We start from the raw sequence: 19,687 nt of genomic DNA on the forward strand, positions 1-19,687 counted from the left end.
CTGCAGGTTCTGCGGGGGGCTGCCAGGACGGGCTTTAGGATGCTTAGGCAGGCTGGTTTTGGGCTGTTGTAAGCCAGACAGCGTCTCAGGGTGTTTGAAGCAGGGGAAGATAAAGAGGAAGCACATGGAGCAAGGCAGTCAGCAGGACACCTGGATTGGGGGTACATTTATGCAAGCGTGCAGAAATAAAAATCATTTAATAGTGGTTTCTGGGTAGTTATTGATGACTAGCTCACATGTTTCTCCACACTCTCTTTCCGCCTTTCTTTTCTATAACCTCTGCTCCCACTTTTGCTTTTCTTACTTGGCAGCAGCTCCCCAGTCTCCAGCTGTTTACGTCCCGCATTTCCTCTACATTATGTAGATTGACAGACTTGTAATTGCTCAGAGACTTGAGTACACTCCAGTAATTTTGTGTCTGGGTATCAATGTTTATGTCTGGATATATAAAGTGGTCTGAAGCATATAGTATCACCCTGTCACTCCCCCGTATATATTTGCATTGACGGCAATCAGAAAAAGGGAACAATGAATGAAAAGACTGTAGGTGGTGAGACTCACTTTGCCATTAGACGCTATGCTAATCATTTCAAAGAGCAGCTGTTGGATATCTGAGCTGAATACTGGATAATTAGATATAAAACATGCTGTAATTGCCAAAACTATGTAGCGTGAGCTCCCTTTAGAACAGCAGGATAGAGACATATGCACAACTCCACGCTGTGGATAAAAAGCCTCCCCTCCGTCTCAGAAACATTACTATGCATTTGTAGCTCTGGCTCCTGCACATCATTGTGTCGTTACCATGGAGACGATGATGTCCTCTTGTTTGCCAATCTCGCTGTCCTCGGGTCACAACACCTGTCAGCAGCCACACTGAATTTTAAAAAGCACCCACAGGCTGATTGACCTGGTCATATCCAAACCAATTCAGAAACAGACAATATGTTTATTTTTAGACAGCTTTTATCAAACATTCATACATTGTTTGATGTTAAAGTCTAACTGAGATTACACAGTTTTCCTTACACTGTTTCTGTAAACTGCAATACAACTTTCAAAAGATGACTAAGGGTTTTTTACATATCAGCGTCTTGTATAGCCTAGAAACATGCAGTGCATAGTAAGACACCTCTCACTTAACAACACTATCTGACAGGAAACATCAAGCTGTAGAAACAACTGAATATTTGTGTAACATATTCATATTTTTTGTATGGATTAAACAAACAAGATATACAACATGTTAGTGAGCTTTAAAGGTGCCAATAGGTGGATTTTGTTACTCTCTGATGGCTAGCAGTTTCCCCCAGATTTTATAATAACTACTAATATGAGTGTCTGTCTTCTCATTTAACTCTTGGCAAGCATATTTCATAAAACGTCTAACTTGGGGCGGTCGGTAGCGTAGTGGGTTAAGCGGCCGCCCCGTGTGTAGAGGCTATAGTCCTGGCAGCTGGCCCCGGTTCGAATCCCGCATTGGTCAGCCCTTTACTGCCTGTAATTCCTCCTGTCTATCTTCAGCTGTACTATTATTAAAGGCCAAAAAAATAATCTTTAAAAAAAAAAGTCTAACTATTCCTTTAAAGGTCCAGAGTGTAGGATTTAATGGCATCCAGTGGTGTAGTTGTGGATTGCAACCCTCACCCTCTCCTTCCTCGCACTAATCACACAAATACCTCAAAATGCCTCTGTGTCCTCTGCGGTGAGTGTTTAATTTGTATGTTTTGGCCTACTTTTGTGAGAGAAGAACTGCAGCATCTGTAGACATAAAAAGCTCAGTCTAAGGTAACAAAAACATGATTTCAGGTGATGATACGATACACGAATGACCTTTAAAAACCCACTAACCCTTCATTTATTAACCGGCATTTATTTTTTATTCTACTCAGAAAGTGGAAGGCTAGCAACGAGGGTAAATAGCCTGCGGGCAGAAACTATATTTAAAATCTACTTCAATATGAAAGCAACTGTTGTATGTTTACATTTGGCTTGGGTGATAATAGACTCCCATAAATAATGGAGTGTCTATTTCAGCACCTTGTGATGCTTTTATTTGGTCAGTGCGTGAAAGCACACAGTGTGCTCGGAGTAAATAAAGATTCAGGTGGGGTGAAAGAAACTACACGCACACCGTAGAGGAGACATTTTGTGATAGAGAGGTGCTAAACCCTGGCGACAGTGACACATTAGAGTTGCTAATAGCAGTAATGATGGCAACGGAGGGATGTGTCACACTGAACAGATGGGAGAGAGAGAGAGAGAGAGAAGCGAGAGAAGAGAGGATGTGTGAGAAAGTGCTTTAGCTTTTGTATATATCCCTGGAGAAGTGGCTCAGGGAAAAGGGTTGAGTGCTCTCTTTTGCTGTTCTCCTCCATAAGGCTTAGTCGTGGAGGAAAGCATGGAGCCCATCCCCCAGTGGATTACTCCTCCGACACTGCTAAGCCCCCATACTCCCACGTCCAAGCGGCCCTCAAACACATGTATTCATTATGAGAGACATTGAATGCACCAAACACACAAACACAAACAGAGGAGAACATTTTCCTGTCAACCCCTCCTTCCTCTACATCTTCATTCTCTTTGTCTGGTTGTCCTTCTTTCAAATGCCATTACATGCCCAAGAATATAATGACACACATCTGCCACCACACACACACACACACACACACATACTGTACATGCAAATATATACACATATGTGCTTACAGTACGCATGCATGCATGCACAAAGACACAAGACAACACTAACTTGCTCTCACACATGGCTTTCTGCACTTTCTGTCACACACACACACACATATTCAGGTATTCAAAAAGCCAAGGCAGTGGGAGAATATTCAGCGCCGCCTCCGTTTGACACAAGCAGATTTTCCTGTTATATAAGATGGGTTACCGTGACGATGAGCCCTGTTGAAAGAAAGCGCGTGTGGCCTTGTGTGTCTTTCCATGTCCATACACATGTGTGTGTGCGTGTGTTTGAAGTTGTGTGTGACTGCTGCTGTCTGTTCTGGCGACGTATTGTACCTGCTTATTTCTGCATGAGCTGGCGAGAGAGATTAGCTGTTCATATGTATTTTCATTTACTGTAGCGGCACGTGAGTGCGTGTGGACATTGTGAAATTGTGTGACTCAATTGGATGATGTGGTTTTTCAGCAGTATCCATGCAGGATTGTTTTTGCCATTTAGCTTGGGCTAAGGCCACATCCCAAATTATGTGGATACATTTAAAAATGTTTGTGTACTGCCCGCAAAGAATTTTCCGATTCATTTTTTCTGAAAGTTCAGCATCCACATTGGGACACGACAGCAACAATGAAAGGCTAATTTCTGTTTTTGTTGGGCATTTGGCCGCCACAGACATTTTCGCTATTTCCTCCAGAGCAATTGTGAAATTCTGTTTATTGTTTACAGAGCAGGCATGAAGAATAGGGCATGTCAAAATTCCCAAAAGAGGATCACATGACAAGGGAGCCTGAGAATGCGTAACAATCATAATGTTACAGTAAGGCTCTGGCTCTGCAACACAAAAAAAGGGGCAGCTTCAAATTTATCCAGAGCGTCGGGGGTGTTCTCTGTGGTCAAAAACTGAGGATTAGTGTGAAATGAACAGCCCAAAAAAGCAAAAAAAAATTATGCATTTTGAAATTAATCTGCTTTAGCAAGTTTACTGTGACTTGCTTACCCAATCTGAGGCTGTGTACCATCATGTAGGGAGTCAAATTAAAGCAAAGAGAGAGGCTGATTACCCCGCTCGCCGGTTTGTACAAGAGACAAGGCAATTCAAAATGGATGATGGGCTTTCAGATGGAACAGAATGTGCATGTGCCACTCCAACTATTCTCAGAAGTCGCAGCGCAGCAGCCTCATCTGTCCTCACACAGAGATGAGATGAAAAATCAACATAGCGTGAAAAATGGCTTGTCAAGCTTAAGTCAGGAGGTTTCACATCATCCGTTCAGTCACACTGTTCATTCTAGGATAATGTACAAACAAGCAAAGGTAAAAATGGAATTCTGAAATTAAATGAACCTGTCCTCCACTCCCCTTATCTCTCATTTCCTTTCCCCGGTCTTGCTGAGCTCCTTTCTCTGTTTCCATAATGCTCCTACAGGCTCTCGTGCCAGCATGTGTGTACTTTTGTACTCTTGCAGACACAAATTGTAAGGCTCAAAGCTGAGGTGCTTGTTTCTGTGCCAGCCACACACCACTGACACATTTTGATAAGGGAAACAAAACAAAAAAATATGCAGTCAAATTTCTATGCAAAGCTGCACTGTTAATTAAGACTTTTTCTTTCAAACAGACCAGACACCTGAATATGAATATTCCAGCTGTCTTCTATCCTGTATTCAACATTTTAGGAAATACCTGTATGGACTGACGCTGGGGAAATCTTTGTTTTTCTACAGCTTAAACAGAGTTTTTAAGACTACTGTTCACCAGATTTTCTTTGCTGTGGACAGAGTCAGGCTAGTCATTCCTCCTTTCACATTGAACTTTCTGCAAGAAATTTTCCAAAGATGTCACTTAACCACTGATTATTCCTGACTAACTAAATATAGATTATTAATGTGACATTTTGCAAAATATGCCTCCACGCTTAGAGTTAGATATGAACACTGACATCACTGTCAAGTCTGTACAGTAAATATGTAGCTGAAGAACTGCTAGCCTGCCTACCAACACCTCAAAACTAAACAACATGGTATATCTTAATCTGTACACAATCAAAAATGTAAAAACAATGACATGGAAATTTTAAGTTTGGGCATACCTTCTCATTTAATGTTTTTTCTTTATTTTTATTTTGGGAGTTTCTGTATATGTCGAGCAGTTGTTGGCTGCTTTACCTTCAATCATCTCATTTGGTTTCGGTTGGGTGATTGTAAAGGCCAGGTCATCTGATGCAGCTCTCCTTCTTGGTTAAATTACCTTTATATAGCCTGGATGTGTGTTTTTGTCATTGTCCTCTTGAAAAACAAATAATGGTCCCACCAAGTGCAAACCAGATGGCATGGCATGTTTCTGAAGGATGCTATGGTAGCCATGCTGACCAGCAAAGCTTCCCCACACCATCACACCTCCTCTTCGATGCTTTACTATGGGAACCACAGATGCAGATACCATCCACTCACCTTTTCTGAGTCTCACAAAGACATGGAGGTTAGAAACAAAGATCTCAAATTTGACAAATCAGACCAAAGTACAGATTTCCACTGGTCTGATGTCCATTCCTTGTGTTACTTGGTCTGATTTGTTTTGTTTTTTTTATTTTTTATTTTTTGCCCCCCTTAGTCGTGGATCATGGCAGAAATGTGACCTTGAAGGTCTGATGATGTTCATGTGGGCTCCAATTTTGAGGTGCTGTTACTTAGTGATTTCTGAGGGTGGTAACTGTAATAAACCTATCCTCTGCAGCAGAGGTAACTCTCGGTCTTCCCTTCCTAAGAGGCTTTTGACTGGCACTGTTTACTGACAGGCAACAGTTTAACCTTCTGTGCAGTGTCTCCACTAGTTTCCTTGCAGCCTCACCGTCACAACATGAATGCAGGAAGTTCCCGTGACAGGTTGTTGTTGGAAATGTGTTGTATTTCCGTTATGAACCATTTCTTCCAGTCTTTATTTAAGCTAATCATCTGCTGGCTATGTTCACACAGGAGAATAGTATTGATCTTCACATTTAAGAAACAAATGAGCATATTTCCTAAAATATCGATTACTTTAAGTATTTGTGGTTTAGCTTAGAATGTTTGAGATTTCACACAATTAAATTTGAATTTCTTTATTTTTGCTGCAGGCGGTTCATCAGTGATTACCAGGGCCTCAACCCCTGAACCCCCAGCTATCACTGAAGTGGTGATCTCTGAATGTGCTACTGCACACACTGTACCAGCCACGGAGCATCCAAGCGCTGCTGCACGAACCCAAAGCCTTCCAGAAACCAGCAGCTGCACAACAACGGACACACAAAACCCGCTGCCCGTGGACTCACCTCCTCCTTTGACACCTCCTCTTCCCCCTCCACCTCCTCCTGCTGAAGACAACCCTGAGCTCCCACTCCTGTCACCTCCTGTCCTGCCTCCACCTTTACCATCCAAACCTTTTTGTACCTCCAGTCCTCCTCTTCCTCCAGCCACGCCTCCCGCTGAGAGTCCCCAGCGTCCGACCACGCTTAATCTAAAAACGCTGCCACGGACCGCCGTCAAAGAGAATGGTGGCCCTCCACCTGTGGTGGACGAGGATGAAGATGAGAAGAAGATGCTGGAGGAGGATTTAAAGAAATGCATTGAGGACTTTAAAAAGATACGTTTGCCCAGAGTGTTTCCGGATCGCAAGAGGCACTGGCAAAGTGACTTACTGAAGAAGTACAATGCATAGAGCACTTTGCTGTCGCACCCTGGTGAACAAATTGACAAGGTTTTTATAACACTGGTGAGAACATGTTGTGAGCTGTTTACTTAAACCTCTAATGTTGTAGCTTTTGCATGTCAACAGAACTAAATTATTGAATAAAGTGTAGTGTTTTTAGGCAGATCTAGCAATCGCACATGCACAATTAAAACACTAAGATTTCTCTTTGACCCATCATAGAAAAAACATCCCCTTAGAGTTTATTAGTGACTTCTTTTTCCACACAGTTATTTGGAGACATCACAAAATACTTTGAATCCTTTTCTTTTAATTATCTCAAAGAAAAATATATGTAATGTTGTTAATTAGAGATTTCTGCCCTGTTCTCTGTACCGAGTCCACTGATCAAGCAACTGGAAAATGTAAGATAAGTGTGAATTTTTAGGCGTTTGACCTTGCTGATGCAAAATAAAAGAAAGAAGTGAAATCTCTGGTGCTAGTCATCTGAAATATCTCACCTCATCAATATTAACAGTATGACTTCAAAGCCTTTCTTCTCCTCTCTGCCTGTGATTCAAAAGCTCTGCAGTTTGGTTCATTTTGTGATTATATACCGGGAAGCAAAGTGGGTAATTACACACGACCAGAATGTGGAATAATAATGACAATAATGACAACATGAACCAATGCACAGCGCCATTTGTTCCTCTGTCTGCTCGGCATAAAATGTCCATCCAGATTCACTAATGAATTACCAGGTGTAAGTATGTGTGTGCATGTGTGTACCTGGTTTTGGTCCTTATTGCAGATATATTGCATAAGTCACAATATAATATAAAATTATTTAGATTTTTCCTATCAGTGAGGTTGTGAACTTATCCAAAGGTCACAGCTACTGTGACCACTTCTGTCAATGATACCGCACTACAACTCCACCCTGCATTCGATCATCATGATCGTGTTGATTGACAAAAGCAGATTGTTGTGCCAGAAAAGTTCAGATATTTATTAAAATTTTAGTTAAGTTGTTGTAAATCTTTGGTGGATCCAGGCCGACGATGCTGCACAGACAGAGAGACAAAAGATGTGTTGGAAAGCTTGTGAGAGTGTGTTGCTGCTGGGACAGAGACAGGTCTCAAACAAAGTTAATTTCCTCCTGATTTGTCTTTTGGTAAAATGTCATTTTACTGTCAGAATGTTCAGGAAGGCATGTGGCTTGTGAAAAATGAGTCCAATATTTACTTCAGCGACTACGGGGCGAAAGAAGCACCATAGGCGATTACGCACCATAGACTAAATGGAAAGTCGTGATAGTTCTATCAATCTTCTCATCCAACTCTGAACTTTCACTTTGCAGTAACTGTGTCACAGTTTACCAATAAGTCAACACAGGTTTGCAACCAGTAATAATTCATCATATGTCCCAAGCAAAACCTTAAATTTAACAACATTCACAGAGGAGCGAGAAGTTTCCTGCTGCAGTGGCTCTTCCCACTCAACTTTCTTTCAGTTTGAACATCAAACTTTGGTGACACATCAAGATGCTACACAAAGTAGTGAAGTTTGAACTGTTCTTATCATTTTTCCCTTTGTGTTTCCACCAATTCAATTTTATCTATGTAGCGCCACATCATAACAAAAGTTCTCTCAGGACACTTTCCATACAGAGCAGGTCTAGACTCATTTTGGCTTCATGTGAAATCTTGCACAGACCCTCAGCCACACCAATAGATAAACAGGGGGCTGACTTATTGAATGCAGCCTTTAAGAAGTTTTGTTTTTCTCATTTGACCTAAGGAGAACCGAAGCCTAACCTGCTGCTTTGTATTTGATCGTAATGAGCCCGGTGGCCATCCACGGTATCTCTGCTTAGACGTCCTAATGATGTTGTCTTATCCCAGAACTATCAGCAACATGCCCCCAGCCTGATGCAGTTCAGCTCTGTGTTTGTGGCGGGTTAATATTTAGGTTAAGACATTAATCCTCAAGTGTTGGCTGAGAGGGAAGTTTTATCTCGTTAAGCATCAGACAAATAGAATAGTTTTATCAGGCGCACTGGTAACCGCTAAGGAGCAATAAAGATATCCTCTTGCTCTGAGTAGAGGATTAACAGCAGATTAGGGTTTGTCACAGTCCTAAAGAGCCTCTAAACAGCAGGCTATTCCTCTCAGAAGCTACACGACGGCGACAATTTATTCCATCCAGTCAGTCTTTGTCGAAGTATTTCACGCCGACATCAACACTCAGGCGGTCTCCAACTGGCTGCTGATTGCTGAGAAATCCATATAAAAGATTTTAGTTTGCAGCTCATTAGGCTGTATTGCCTCATCAGCTCCTTTTCTCGTATTCTCATCTTTCAGCATTGGCTTGGACGGCGACAGCGTGCTGGCCGTGCTCCCAGGCTCGGAGGAGGGTCATCAGAGCGCGCCTGAGTCAGGATGCATGCAGAGGATTGAAACAACAAGTCTTCCCATTTAAAAAAATCCTGTTTACTGTGGCAGAAGCTGCACAGTCTGTTGTGTTGGAGTGCTGTTAGACAAAACAGACATCCCTATCCAAAACCAAAGTCCTTGATTTGCATGTGGGCGTGTGTTCACTTCTCATATTCTCTTTCACCCTTTGTCTTTTTTTGGTACGAACCCCTGAAGCCGGCCTTTGGACTTATTATGGATGCTCTATGAGGATTTGATCTCTGAAGTAGATAGGCTCAGTCCTCCAACAAAGGGAATACTTATCCTTTGAAATGAAGAGGTAAAGCAGTCTAGTGGGAACCGAACAAGGCGGAAAAACATTCTTTGACAGAATATTGAAGCATGAGAGATCCAATCTAAGAATCATAGCTGTGGTGATTATCACTGGACAGAGGTAGAGCTAACCGTGGGGTTTGTCTTTAAAGTGACTTCCTAAAGTTTCCACTTGATTGGCACTCGGGGCACAGAGGATGAAAACTAAATTACGCCCTTCCTCTATGATTTTCTGATGACACTGCTGGAACCAAGGCCAAGACTTTGACTGAATCGTTTTCTGTGTCTCTGAATTTTCAAATGTCAGCCATTCAAATTGCATCCAATTAAACAATGATAAATAAATCTTCTGATTAATACAGAGAGATGCAAAAAAAAACTGACAGTGCAATTCTTACCTTGTTTCAGGCAATGCTCTATTGACCACAGTAGCCTTCAGAAAGAAGTGGCTGTCAGAGAAAACTTGCAACAAACATCCTCCATCTTCTCTCCTCAAATGTATCTGCCTTTTTGCTGACACACGGGGCGGCTTGCATTTGCATGAAAGAGCACCTTGCAGATTTATTTCCAATGGCCAGCAATACATTAGCATCTAATTTCTTCGGGGCATGAGTTATCTTCAGTACAGTCAGCCCTACTGACAATTAAAGCTCAGCTGAAAGCGATCCATGTAAAATACAGTGCCGCAGTAAGGGTCTTGGGATATTTTAGTATTTCAGCAGTCAAGAACAGTTTCACACTTGATGATAAACTTGTGTGCACGTAGTACATATGCGCTAATGAAATGTGGCTTTAGGGGAGATAAGAGAACAGAGGCTTAATTATGAAGCCTGAAATGGAAATGCAGTGCGGGCAATCAAGCTGTCTAGCACACTCATAGGTTCAGACTGATGTGAAAATTTTGCAGCCTGCAGTTTTCTCATTATACAGTAAGTGGTTCTGTGTTATCCTAATCAACAGCTTTGTTACAGTTGTTCTTTGTTATTATTGGAATTATTAATAAAATACATGTACATGCACGTCTACCAATTAATGCTACACTCTGCAACTGTTATTAAACACTATTTATCCAGGTTAAATGCAGTCTGATACACATACCTGCGTTGTATATTAGTATGCACAGTCTCACTTGGATGCTTCTTAGAGGTAATGTACAACCTTTCTTAAAAATAAATTAATAAAAAGCATAGCAGGATTAGTGGGAAAAATTATTTGACTTATAGCAAAACAGCTTTCAATTTACAACTAGCAAACCACATAAATCATGTTAAGATGCTTTATATATTCATAAAATCAGAACAAACTGTCGACAAAAGCATTTCATTTTCTGTCGCCTATTTTTTGGCGTTAATAAGATGCTCCCAGAAAGCGACTACACATCCTTACAGACGTTAATCTGTTTATGTCAACTGTGGACGTGTGAAGTGCTTTAACCAAACTATTGCCATAATCCTGTTAGTTACAATGTATGAATGCAAACATGAAATGTCTGAGTGTGTGCGCATATGCCCCCCGAGTATGTGCTTGTGCAAATGCATGGGCAAAAGCTATGTAAATGTAACTTGCACATGCAGAATGTTATTATCTGTTAACTAGAGTGACTACATTGCTCTAGGAAACATGTGCTTGCACATAAATGTTCTTTAAACAAATATAATGGAGAGCAGAGCTCTCTCTCTCCCTGGAGGTCGTCCATGCAATCAGCACGCAGTGAAGAGGAGAGGAGGGCCAGAGAGAATGTGTCAGACTCTGTTCACAGCTTTTCCATTTCCATCATTAAAACCTGAGGCCTAATCCTGCAGCTACTTTAATCTCCTAATTCTGCACCCTTTTCTCTCTGCATACGGCAACTCCTATTCCTTTTCCTCTCTGTCTCCCTCACTGATTTGGGTTTCCATAGATTCAGAACGAAAGCTTTCAGTGCCCCACCAGCACACACACACATGCACACACACACACTTCCAGTAAGGGTCACTTTACTTGCTTTTACATCCTTTACATGAATATGTTCAGTGTGATAAGTGTGCATGGAGAGGTTTTCGATGCTCATTACTCACACTATTGCCATCCCCATGATTCTTGTCAACCCCTGAACATGATTAATGGTATGTAAGAGGATATACAGCAGCATCATGGGTAGTACTATGTGATGACAGCGAGGCAGGCGTGTGGAGATGAGCAGTAACATGAAGTAAATGGAAACATTAGAGGACTTGATTACCAAGCATCACATAACAGAGTGAATTTGTGGGACGGTGCAGCAGATGGCCCGATAGTCCGATCTGTGAGCCAAGTGCCTGGCTCGCTACTTTTCTTTGTGGAAAATATGACATGGCCTGTCTAAATATGAGGCACTTTGCCTTGTTGCTGTTTTGCATAGACTGCTGTGTGAATAGAACAACGTCTCTGCATGGGAATTGTAACGTACCAAATATAGAAACAAATATCAAGCAGACTGAGCCTCCTGCAGGAGTGTGATGTACTTATAAGAAGTCGCAATAACTACGCAGTAGAGACGTAACCCTCACAGTACGTCATTCGATGGATTAATATTCGGCCATGTCATGTCGACAGTCATCCCGTGATGCTTTGCTTCTCATTAATGCTGTAAACCACTGCGCTTATGTTTCGTTCTCTGCCTTTTGCAGATAGTTGCGTTTTTATGCATAGCAATGAGTGCCCTGCTGACATGTTACCCTGCAGGCCATCTGCTGTCAGCGTGGAGAGGAGTGGAGCAGAGAATGCAGCTTGACACGAGTTTAATCTACAGAATCAGAAAGCGTCTGGTTTTTTGCTGTCCTCCGACTGGTCCTGTTTCTCTGTTGTTCATGAGCTTGCGGGATGGTAATTCAGTGGAATCACGGTGAGAAATATGGGCTGTAGAGATAATGCTGCACTGCGTGTGCGGAAACGAGACACGGCATCATGCCACTGGAGCGCTCTTTGATGTTTTATTCGAGGTGTATTAAAAATATACAGTATATCTGATGGTAGGAGACAGAAGCATTACTCACTGATGTTGTAGTAAACAGCAGGAATTTTGCAGATGATAATGATGTACAAAGACATTTTGTAGAAGATTTCTGTACCATGTAGTGGCCAAAATGTGTTTTGTTATAAAAAAATCACAACATAATGTTGACTGCAAACTCACTTACACGTCCAAGGGTGTGATATGACACTTTAAAGTTGTTTAGTGTGCTTAAAACCACCTTTTTACCACAGAGGCCTTGCAGGAGAAAAGATTCTAGACATCTAGAGAGAAAGCTGCCTTTTAAACACCACTTAGCCCTTAATCCTGTTTGACACGATTTCACCTTTAATGACATTTTCAAGACTGTTAAACCTCACCTGCAAGTCCCTTGTTAGCTGCAGCCTTAACTGTCATTCAGCAATAAAACAAACACTCTTGTTTCACAAGTGTATAATGAGTGGATTTACCTTATGCGGTTTGCAATGTACATAAAAAAAAAGCATTCATGCAAAATACATAACACTAGGAAAGGAAAAATGAAGATTTTGAAAAAGAAACTTTAATGAGAACTGAAAACTAAATCCTCATCAGAAGCTCACTTCAGATGAAGTGTTCCCTTCTGATCTTCACCAATAAAATCCATCTGTAACATCAAACCCTGTGCTGTCACCGTTCTGTAACTGAATCCATAATCATTCCTTTCTTCATTAACTACTCATCCCAATGCTATGAAGTGCTTCATAGCCATAAAGAATAAAAGAGACACGCAATAAGATATGCAAATTCTATTCAGTTGTTATTGTTTAAAAGTGAACATGAAGTCAAACCGAAAGCAGGATTCATGCATTTTTTATGTGGCCTTAGACAGTTCGTCCCAAACAACTGCAAAAGTGAGAGATAGAAAACATTGCCTATAGCTGCAAGAAGCGCAGGGGATGCTGATTTTATTGTCTGAAGAAAAATCCCCCAGTGTGCAACGCTGATATTATTAAACATATATTAAAAGAATTCCCATAAAGATGTCAGAGACTTTGAAGCAATGCGACTTGCACCACAGGGACTGCTGCTGTTATGACCACTGTCTATTTTTTCCACCCCCTACACTGATTTTTTGTGTCTTTTGTTATTTTTATTAGCTGAATAACTTCTTTCACTACAAAGGTCTGCAGGACCAAATGTGAATAGAAAACATGAGAAAAACTCAGAATTTCAAATGTTCAACATTCAAGGACTCAGGCAGGAGATAAACAACATTAACATTAACAACAGGGCTCAGGAGTCTTTGGAAACTACACTCCGAAAGCTGCAAAGCGGCACTGTTTCTGGCAGAGAGGAAGTTGTAGTGCACTGGGAGCTGATAGTAGTTTCCCTGGCCCTATACTCCCGCTGTGTCAGCCCAAGTCACTGTGCTCTCCTGGCATCCGGTAGTGCTGAGGAAGCTCCTCATCACGCCGAGGCTGTACATCATCATCAGTCCCTATGTAACTGTGAGTGTGTGTGTCTCATGAGACCTCACAAACTCCTGAGTAACAAACAAACACTGCTGCAACAACAGAGCCAACTTGAGTTTCCCCGCTGTTTCCAAATAAACCAGGAACATTGTCAGCTTCCTCTCTGGGTATGCATTAGTGATGATGCTCACTCTCTACACCCCAAGTTCACACCTCAAAACATATGGAAAAAACAACAACTCCCACTCATAAAAATAAACATTACTGACATTACTTTGTTGAAATTCTACTGTGGCTGTATGTGAAATGGAGTCAGGGTTATTGCCCGACTGCTTTTTAGCATCTTTCAGCTCACTGTTTTGATTTCCTGGCACACAGTTACTGTTTAGTAGTTGACTCACACTGCTCTCATCCACCTTGTTTCCAGTCACAGCAGGCAGCAGTTTTCAGCAAAAAAAGCAACTATATGCTGCCTTACAGCACACCAAATGGCAGACTGACAAAGTTACCAACTAGCTGGTGAACATATTCAAGAACAGCAGCTAACAAACCAGATATTTCCCTCAGGAATTGGTGAACAACTACCACGCTGAAATTCACAGTCAGCACTAAAGAACAAGTGATAGATGACCACCACTTTCTCGATGTAGCTACAAAGAGAGTGAATGGCTGAGAACACGACTCCAAATGAGCTATTGCTATTGCTGATCTATGTCTGTTTGCCAATACAGTTACCATTATAGATGACATTGTGATCCCAGGTTCTTTCTGCTGTCTCCAAGTATCCAAAAAGTTATTTACTGCTGCTTTAAAGGGACACTCCACCAAGTTTACTACCTGTACTACTCAATTTACTACCTGTACTAGAGACACAAGTACTCCAGTCATGTATGTAGCCTGTGTGTCAGCTGCTCCACAGTTTAAATATCGGTGTCTTACTCTGACGTCTTCCTAGACTTTCAGTCAGGCTGTATATCCATCTTGATCCCTAATATATCTGATAAACCCAGTATCTTTCATTGAGTGTGCCTGAAAGCGCACACTATATGTTATCCACCGCACTTCTTCCGCTTATTATTTTTATGCCGTTTTTTTGGATCGCTTCTTCTCCCAGAGTTTTTGTCGGCTGGGATCGGTGTGCTATGACTTTAAGAGTTTTGGAAAACGGTTTTGCCAAAAATCGCCAAAAACCACGGCAAAAAAATGAATGGGTGTTTATTGCGAGAATTTTTGAGAGCTAGAGTGAGTGGTCATTGCTAGAGTGGAGGGAGAGGAAAATTCGTCTAAAAATAAATTGTGCGATTGTGGCCGCAAATATCAAGCTATAGAAATCATTTATAGCTAGAAACGTAGGAAAATCTGTCGTCTCACTCACTTCAACAGATACTTTAACAGACTTTGGTTCTTCAGCTTGTCAGGTATTTGTGGATCAATGAGGCTTCAATAAATGCCTGCTTTAACCAAAATGGAAGGTGACTGATGCTTACATCCTTTTTTGTCATTTTATTGAAATGCCTTTTTGAACTGAATGTAGAGATAATGACAGTAATGATGCTGTTACCTTCTTTATTTATTTAAAAACGATGGAAGAAAGAAAGGAAGGAAAAAAACGACGAAAGGAATGAAGGAGCTATTAAAGGAAGGAAGAAAAAAACGACAAGGGAAGAAAGGAAGGAAGGAAAGAAACGACAGAAGGAAGGAAAAAAACGACAAAAGGAAGGAGCGATTAAAGGAAGGAAAAAAACGACGAAAGGAAGGAGGGAAGGAAGGAAGGAAGGAAGGAAGGAAGGAAGGAAAAAAACGACGAAAGGAAGTAAGGAAGGAAGGAAGGAAAAAAACGACGAAAGGAAGGAAGGAAGGAAAAAGCGACAAAGGAAGGAGGGAAGGAAGTAAGGAAGGAAGTAAGGAAAAATACGACGAAAGGAAGGAAGTAAGGAAGGAAGGGAAAAAAACACGCTTGTTGTATTAATACTGAATTTACTGAGTAGCGTCAGTAATAATGTATGGGGGCGACGGGGCCAGAGTCAGGCACACTCAAAATTTCTTCAGAGATTTTCTAGTTTTGCTTTTACTATCTTTAAATTTATATTATTTCAATGATTTAGACAGTCACATGTTCGGCTTGCAGATTTTTGTGCAAGATATTACTAATGTAGATGTATTGTGACAAAATATCCAAAAAAATCAGTTGTATAATGTGTCATGTGTGTCTGGAGAGTCATGACACATTTAGGTTTATGAGTGTACTGCTGAATTGTTGGAATACCCCTTTTCTGTGAAATCTGCCAAATATTTATCTGCTCAGGTTCATCCTACATCACACCCCACCTCACACACTATGCTCTGCTCAACAAAATTACCATGTTGGCTCCACAATGATGGAATGAGCACTCCTTCGACCTCTGGAGAGAGAGAAACGATCCATATCTTCCACTGCAGACTGAAAACTCATCTGTTAGGACTCAACCTTCCACCATAATAAAGAAAAATCTTGTTTCTAGATGTAGCAATTTAAACAGTGGAGCATAAAGATGAAGTTGATGTATGATTCTTGCAATACTGTACTTGGTTTGTATCCACAATGAAGTCGTATCCTAACATATCCTAATCCTATCTCTTTGGATAGGAGTATTGGCTAAATAAATAAAATGGTTGCAGTGTAGGCAAAAAAAAATTAAAATAGGATTGACAATGTCAGGCGTGTGATCACATGCCAGACATTCCTAATTCCAGCAGTGGCAGCAGTCTCTCGTTATTAAGGTGCCTAAAGAATTATTACCTCTAAATTAATTGCGAGAGATGAACAATGCACTTCAGAGCGGACTCCTCTTGTGTCATCCATTATGTATAGGCCCTCTGACGACTTTGAAGTGATCATCACACTGCTGTATTCTTCCCAGAGTTTTGTGAAGTCTCTATTATGCCCTGTGGCTGTGTCCCTGTCTCCAGCACATCAAGGTGAGCAGAGGGAGCGCTCTCCCTTGCAGCCGCGGCTGTTACAATGTACAGACATAATTCAATTAAAAAAACACCAACATGCTGGAGTTATTGAGATTTAATCAGTGTCTGTCGCACTGGAACGCTCCAGTTGAATGCAACCAATTAATGGAAGGCAGAATTAATGGATTAATGGAGGGCTGAAAGAGCAAAATGCTAATTCCTGCCTGTTACCTATTCTCAGAAATGCATTTAGGGTTTTGTATTGTTGTAAACCTCTAAATGGGAATGCATTTGAGGTTTAGCTTTTTAACTTTTTAGCCAACATTTAAGTGCACACTTAATACACAAATCCTAAATTCACATGAGTTAATGAACACAAGAACGATCCACATTTTTAAAGGGTTCATACCAGATTATGGTCACACGCACGCAACTTGGATGTTTTTGTACAAAATCTGGGTTTCCAAGCATCTTTTGTACTCATTTATGCGATGTGGGCAAATGTCCTCGACCGCAGACTCCAAGAAAATGTGTTGGGGGAATTTACAACATTAAAATACAATATTAAGTGCGTCCTGCATTAGTGTTGTGGCCCAGTCTGGTCGAGAGGCCCTGTATGAAAAATCCAGTCTCAGGACCGCAAGTTTCATGGATAAAATTCCCAAATAAAGTTGTGTGTAATGAAATAACCACAAACAGGCACACAGAAAACCTGCGGCCAAATAACAAAGCTGTCCTTGGAAGTAACAGGATTCATACACAATCCACAAAAGGTGTAGGTCGGGTGTGAGGGGTATCACAGGGGCTCGACAAATGCAAATATTTGCCTTGGGGTTCCCTAATCCAGACATTATTACAAGTCATTCCTGTATTCATTCTACTCCTACTGACAGGCTTGCCCCAGCAGACCTCAGTGAATCTGTTCAAATTAAAACTGCAAGCAGTGCTAAATGGGCACTTCCACGGCAGACACATTGGCAGCTGTGGGCGGCTGTGGCGTTGTTGCCAAAGTTTTGCCGGCAGATTCTTTCACATATTTTCGGGGCGCTGCACAAAGGAGTTAAATGTCACTTCCTGTGTCCAGAGAGAGAGAAAGAGCATCCACTAATTGTAGATTATGTTCCAGCATATCTAGTGTAATTTAAAATGATGATGGTCATACTTGGCTATTGTCTGTGCTTCTGACATGACAGGCTTGTTTCACGAGTTTTCTAGCACATTTAGCCCTTAAAAAATCACAGCGAGCACGGCTTAGGTGCTATTTAAATTTTAAACATTGTTTGTGTTTTTCTTTTTGAGCTGTTGCTGTTATAAAAATACTTGCACATGCAATATTTCGTATGCTGTTTCATCAGAGGCAAGATATTGAGCTGTTGCCCGAACACCAGTATTGAATATTACTTCACTTCCCACAACTCTGCTGTATCTATTTTGCATTGGCTATAGGAAAAAAGTGTCTATCAACTGTTGTATTATGCATGTTGCATTTTTAATCATTTTTCATTTTGTCCTTCCCGTGTCAACACACTAAAAAATGCATAAAATTACATGCAAAGCTGCTGCAACACTGAATGTCTCAGCGTCTGTGCAGTGAGTCGCAGCATGTCTTAGGCTTTTCACACTGCAACATATTTCCCCAAGTCTTTTACAGAGGACACAGCAAGCCTTCCTGAACCTGTTTATTATCTCAGTGAAAGCGACCTTGATCTATTGATCCTTATCTCGCGTCATTCAAAATTTCAAAAGGCCCATTGAATCGTGTCAGTCATTTCAATAACATGATTCTCCTGCGGTTTTGGTTTAGTTTTGGGACGAGCCCAGATAATTGGATTTCTTAACCCCAGAATGTCGGCACTGCCAGAGAGGTTTGGGGAAATTAAAATCTTCCCTGTGCAGTGAATCAATATAAAAACAATCCTCCCTCACTCTTAAAATGTGCTAGACATGCACAGAAAAGCAATTAACCCACTGCAGGAATTGATTTGGTCCACTTCAGCTTATCTCCTTTGGTATGGTCGGGCTTTTACATACCCGCTGGGAAGATCAAAAGTTTTTCTTGTTTCAAAACCTGACAACACCTCAGGATTAGCGCTGATTTTTATCTTCACCAAGCAATTACCTGCTATGGTAATCAATGCAGGGCTGCTGTCTTTAATAGTCTGTGGCATCGCCTCCACTGCAGGCTGTGCAAATTACAGTGATTCATCACAGAACCACACTGCAATGCCAGCAATGCTGAATCAATTCACACAAACTGTACACACACACACACACACACATACACACACACACACACACTGCTGTTGCTACTGTGGTGGCTGCTAACTAGCTCTCTGTATCCTGGAGAGGTTGCCAAGAGACCTTGATGCTTAGTCTTTTGAAAGGAAACATTTCATTTTAACCAGGAATTAATAAATTAGCAGCAAGAATGGAGGCATTCAACAGCCTCCTGTCTCACACAAGTAAATCCACAGACCCACAAACGCCACCTGCCAGCAGTAATAAAGCATCTTGGTGAAATGGCTTTTCGAGTTTCCAAGAATCAAATCTGTCAAAAGTTTATTAACTAACTAAGGAAAAATATACACGAAAATGTGCATAAATTTCACTTGAATTATAAAGGTGGGCTCAAAAAGACAAGAAAACATTTGTTCTGCAATTCAAGAGGTGTAGAGAATGAAAGGAGACGTAGTTATACAGGGTTGGAGGTCAGAGATGCAGCCTCAGAGAAACTGATTAACTCCAGGACGAGAGCTTCTGCTCCAATGAGCTGCATTGAACACATCTGGCCATTTTTTCTTTTTTTCTTTCTCCCTAAATCTTTTATACACGTGCACCAGCTCATGGAGAAAATCAATAACAATCCCACCTGTTTCTATTTCAAGGCGACACCTGCCAACTCCTGCAAATCTTACATCTCAAATCCAGACATGTTGGACAAACACGCAGCAGTTGAGCAATGCTCAACAGGAAAGGGTTAGAGGAAGGAAAAGATTCGAGACAGAAGAAGTCAAAACAGGAAAGCATCTGTATGCATCCACATCTAACAGTCTGAGTACGTTGTGGGGTGCAGAGAGCTGTGCTGTGCACTCTGGGAATTGGAGAGGGTGGGAACAGGATGCACAACATTATCTAAACTTTCATGAACCAGTGATACTTTTAGTCAGGGAGCATTTTATTTTAGAAAAGAATACCATAAAGCTTTTTCACTATATGCAAATAC

At 41.2% G+C, this 19,687-nt stretch overlaps 1 protein-coding gene across 1 annotated transcript; it reads left to right on the forward strand.

Annotated features, from left to right (window-relative positions):
• The first annotated feature begins 5,041 nt into the window (after positions 1 to 5,041).
• LOC109141595 (vegetative cell wall protein gp1) lies at positions 5,042 to 6,816 on the forward strand. The gene is made up of 2 exons (XM_019272526.2): positions 5,042 to 5,207; positions 5,802 to 6,816. Exons 1-2 carry the CDS (start codon positions 5,042 to 5,044, stop codon positions 6,380 to 6,382), a joined length of 747 nt encoding a protein of 248 aa, XP_019128071.2. The 3' UTR covers positions 6,383 to 6,816.
• Positions 6,817 to 19,687: the final 12,871 nt, after the last annotated feature.

Source organism: Larimichthys crocea, chromosome I (genome assembly GCF_000972845.2).
Source record: "Larimichthys crocea isolate SSNF chromosome I, L_crocea_2.0, whole genome shotgun sequence".
NCBI classification, from domain to species: domain Eukaryota; kingdom Metazoa; phylum Chordata; class Actinopteri; family Sciaenidae; genus Larimichthys; species Larimichthys crocea.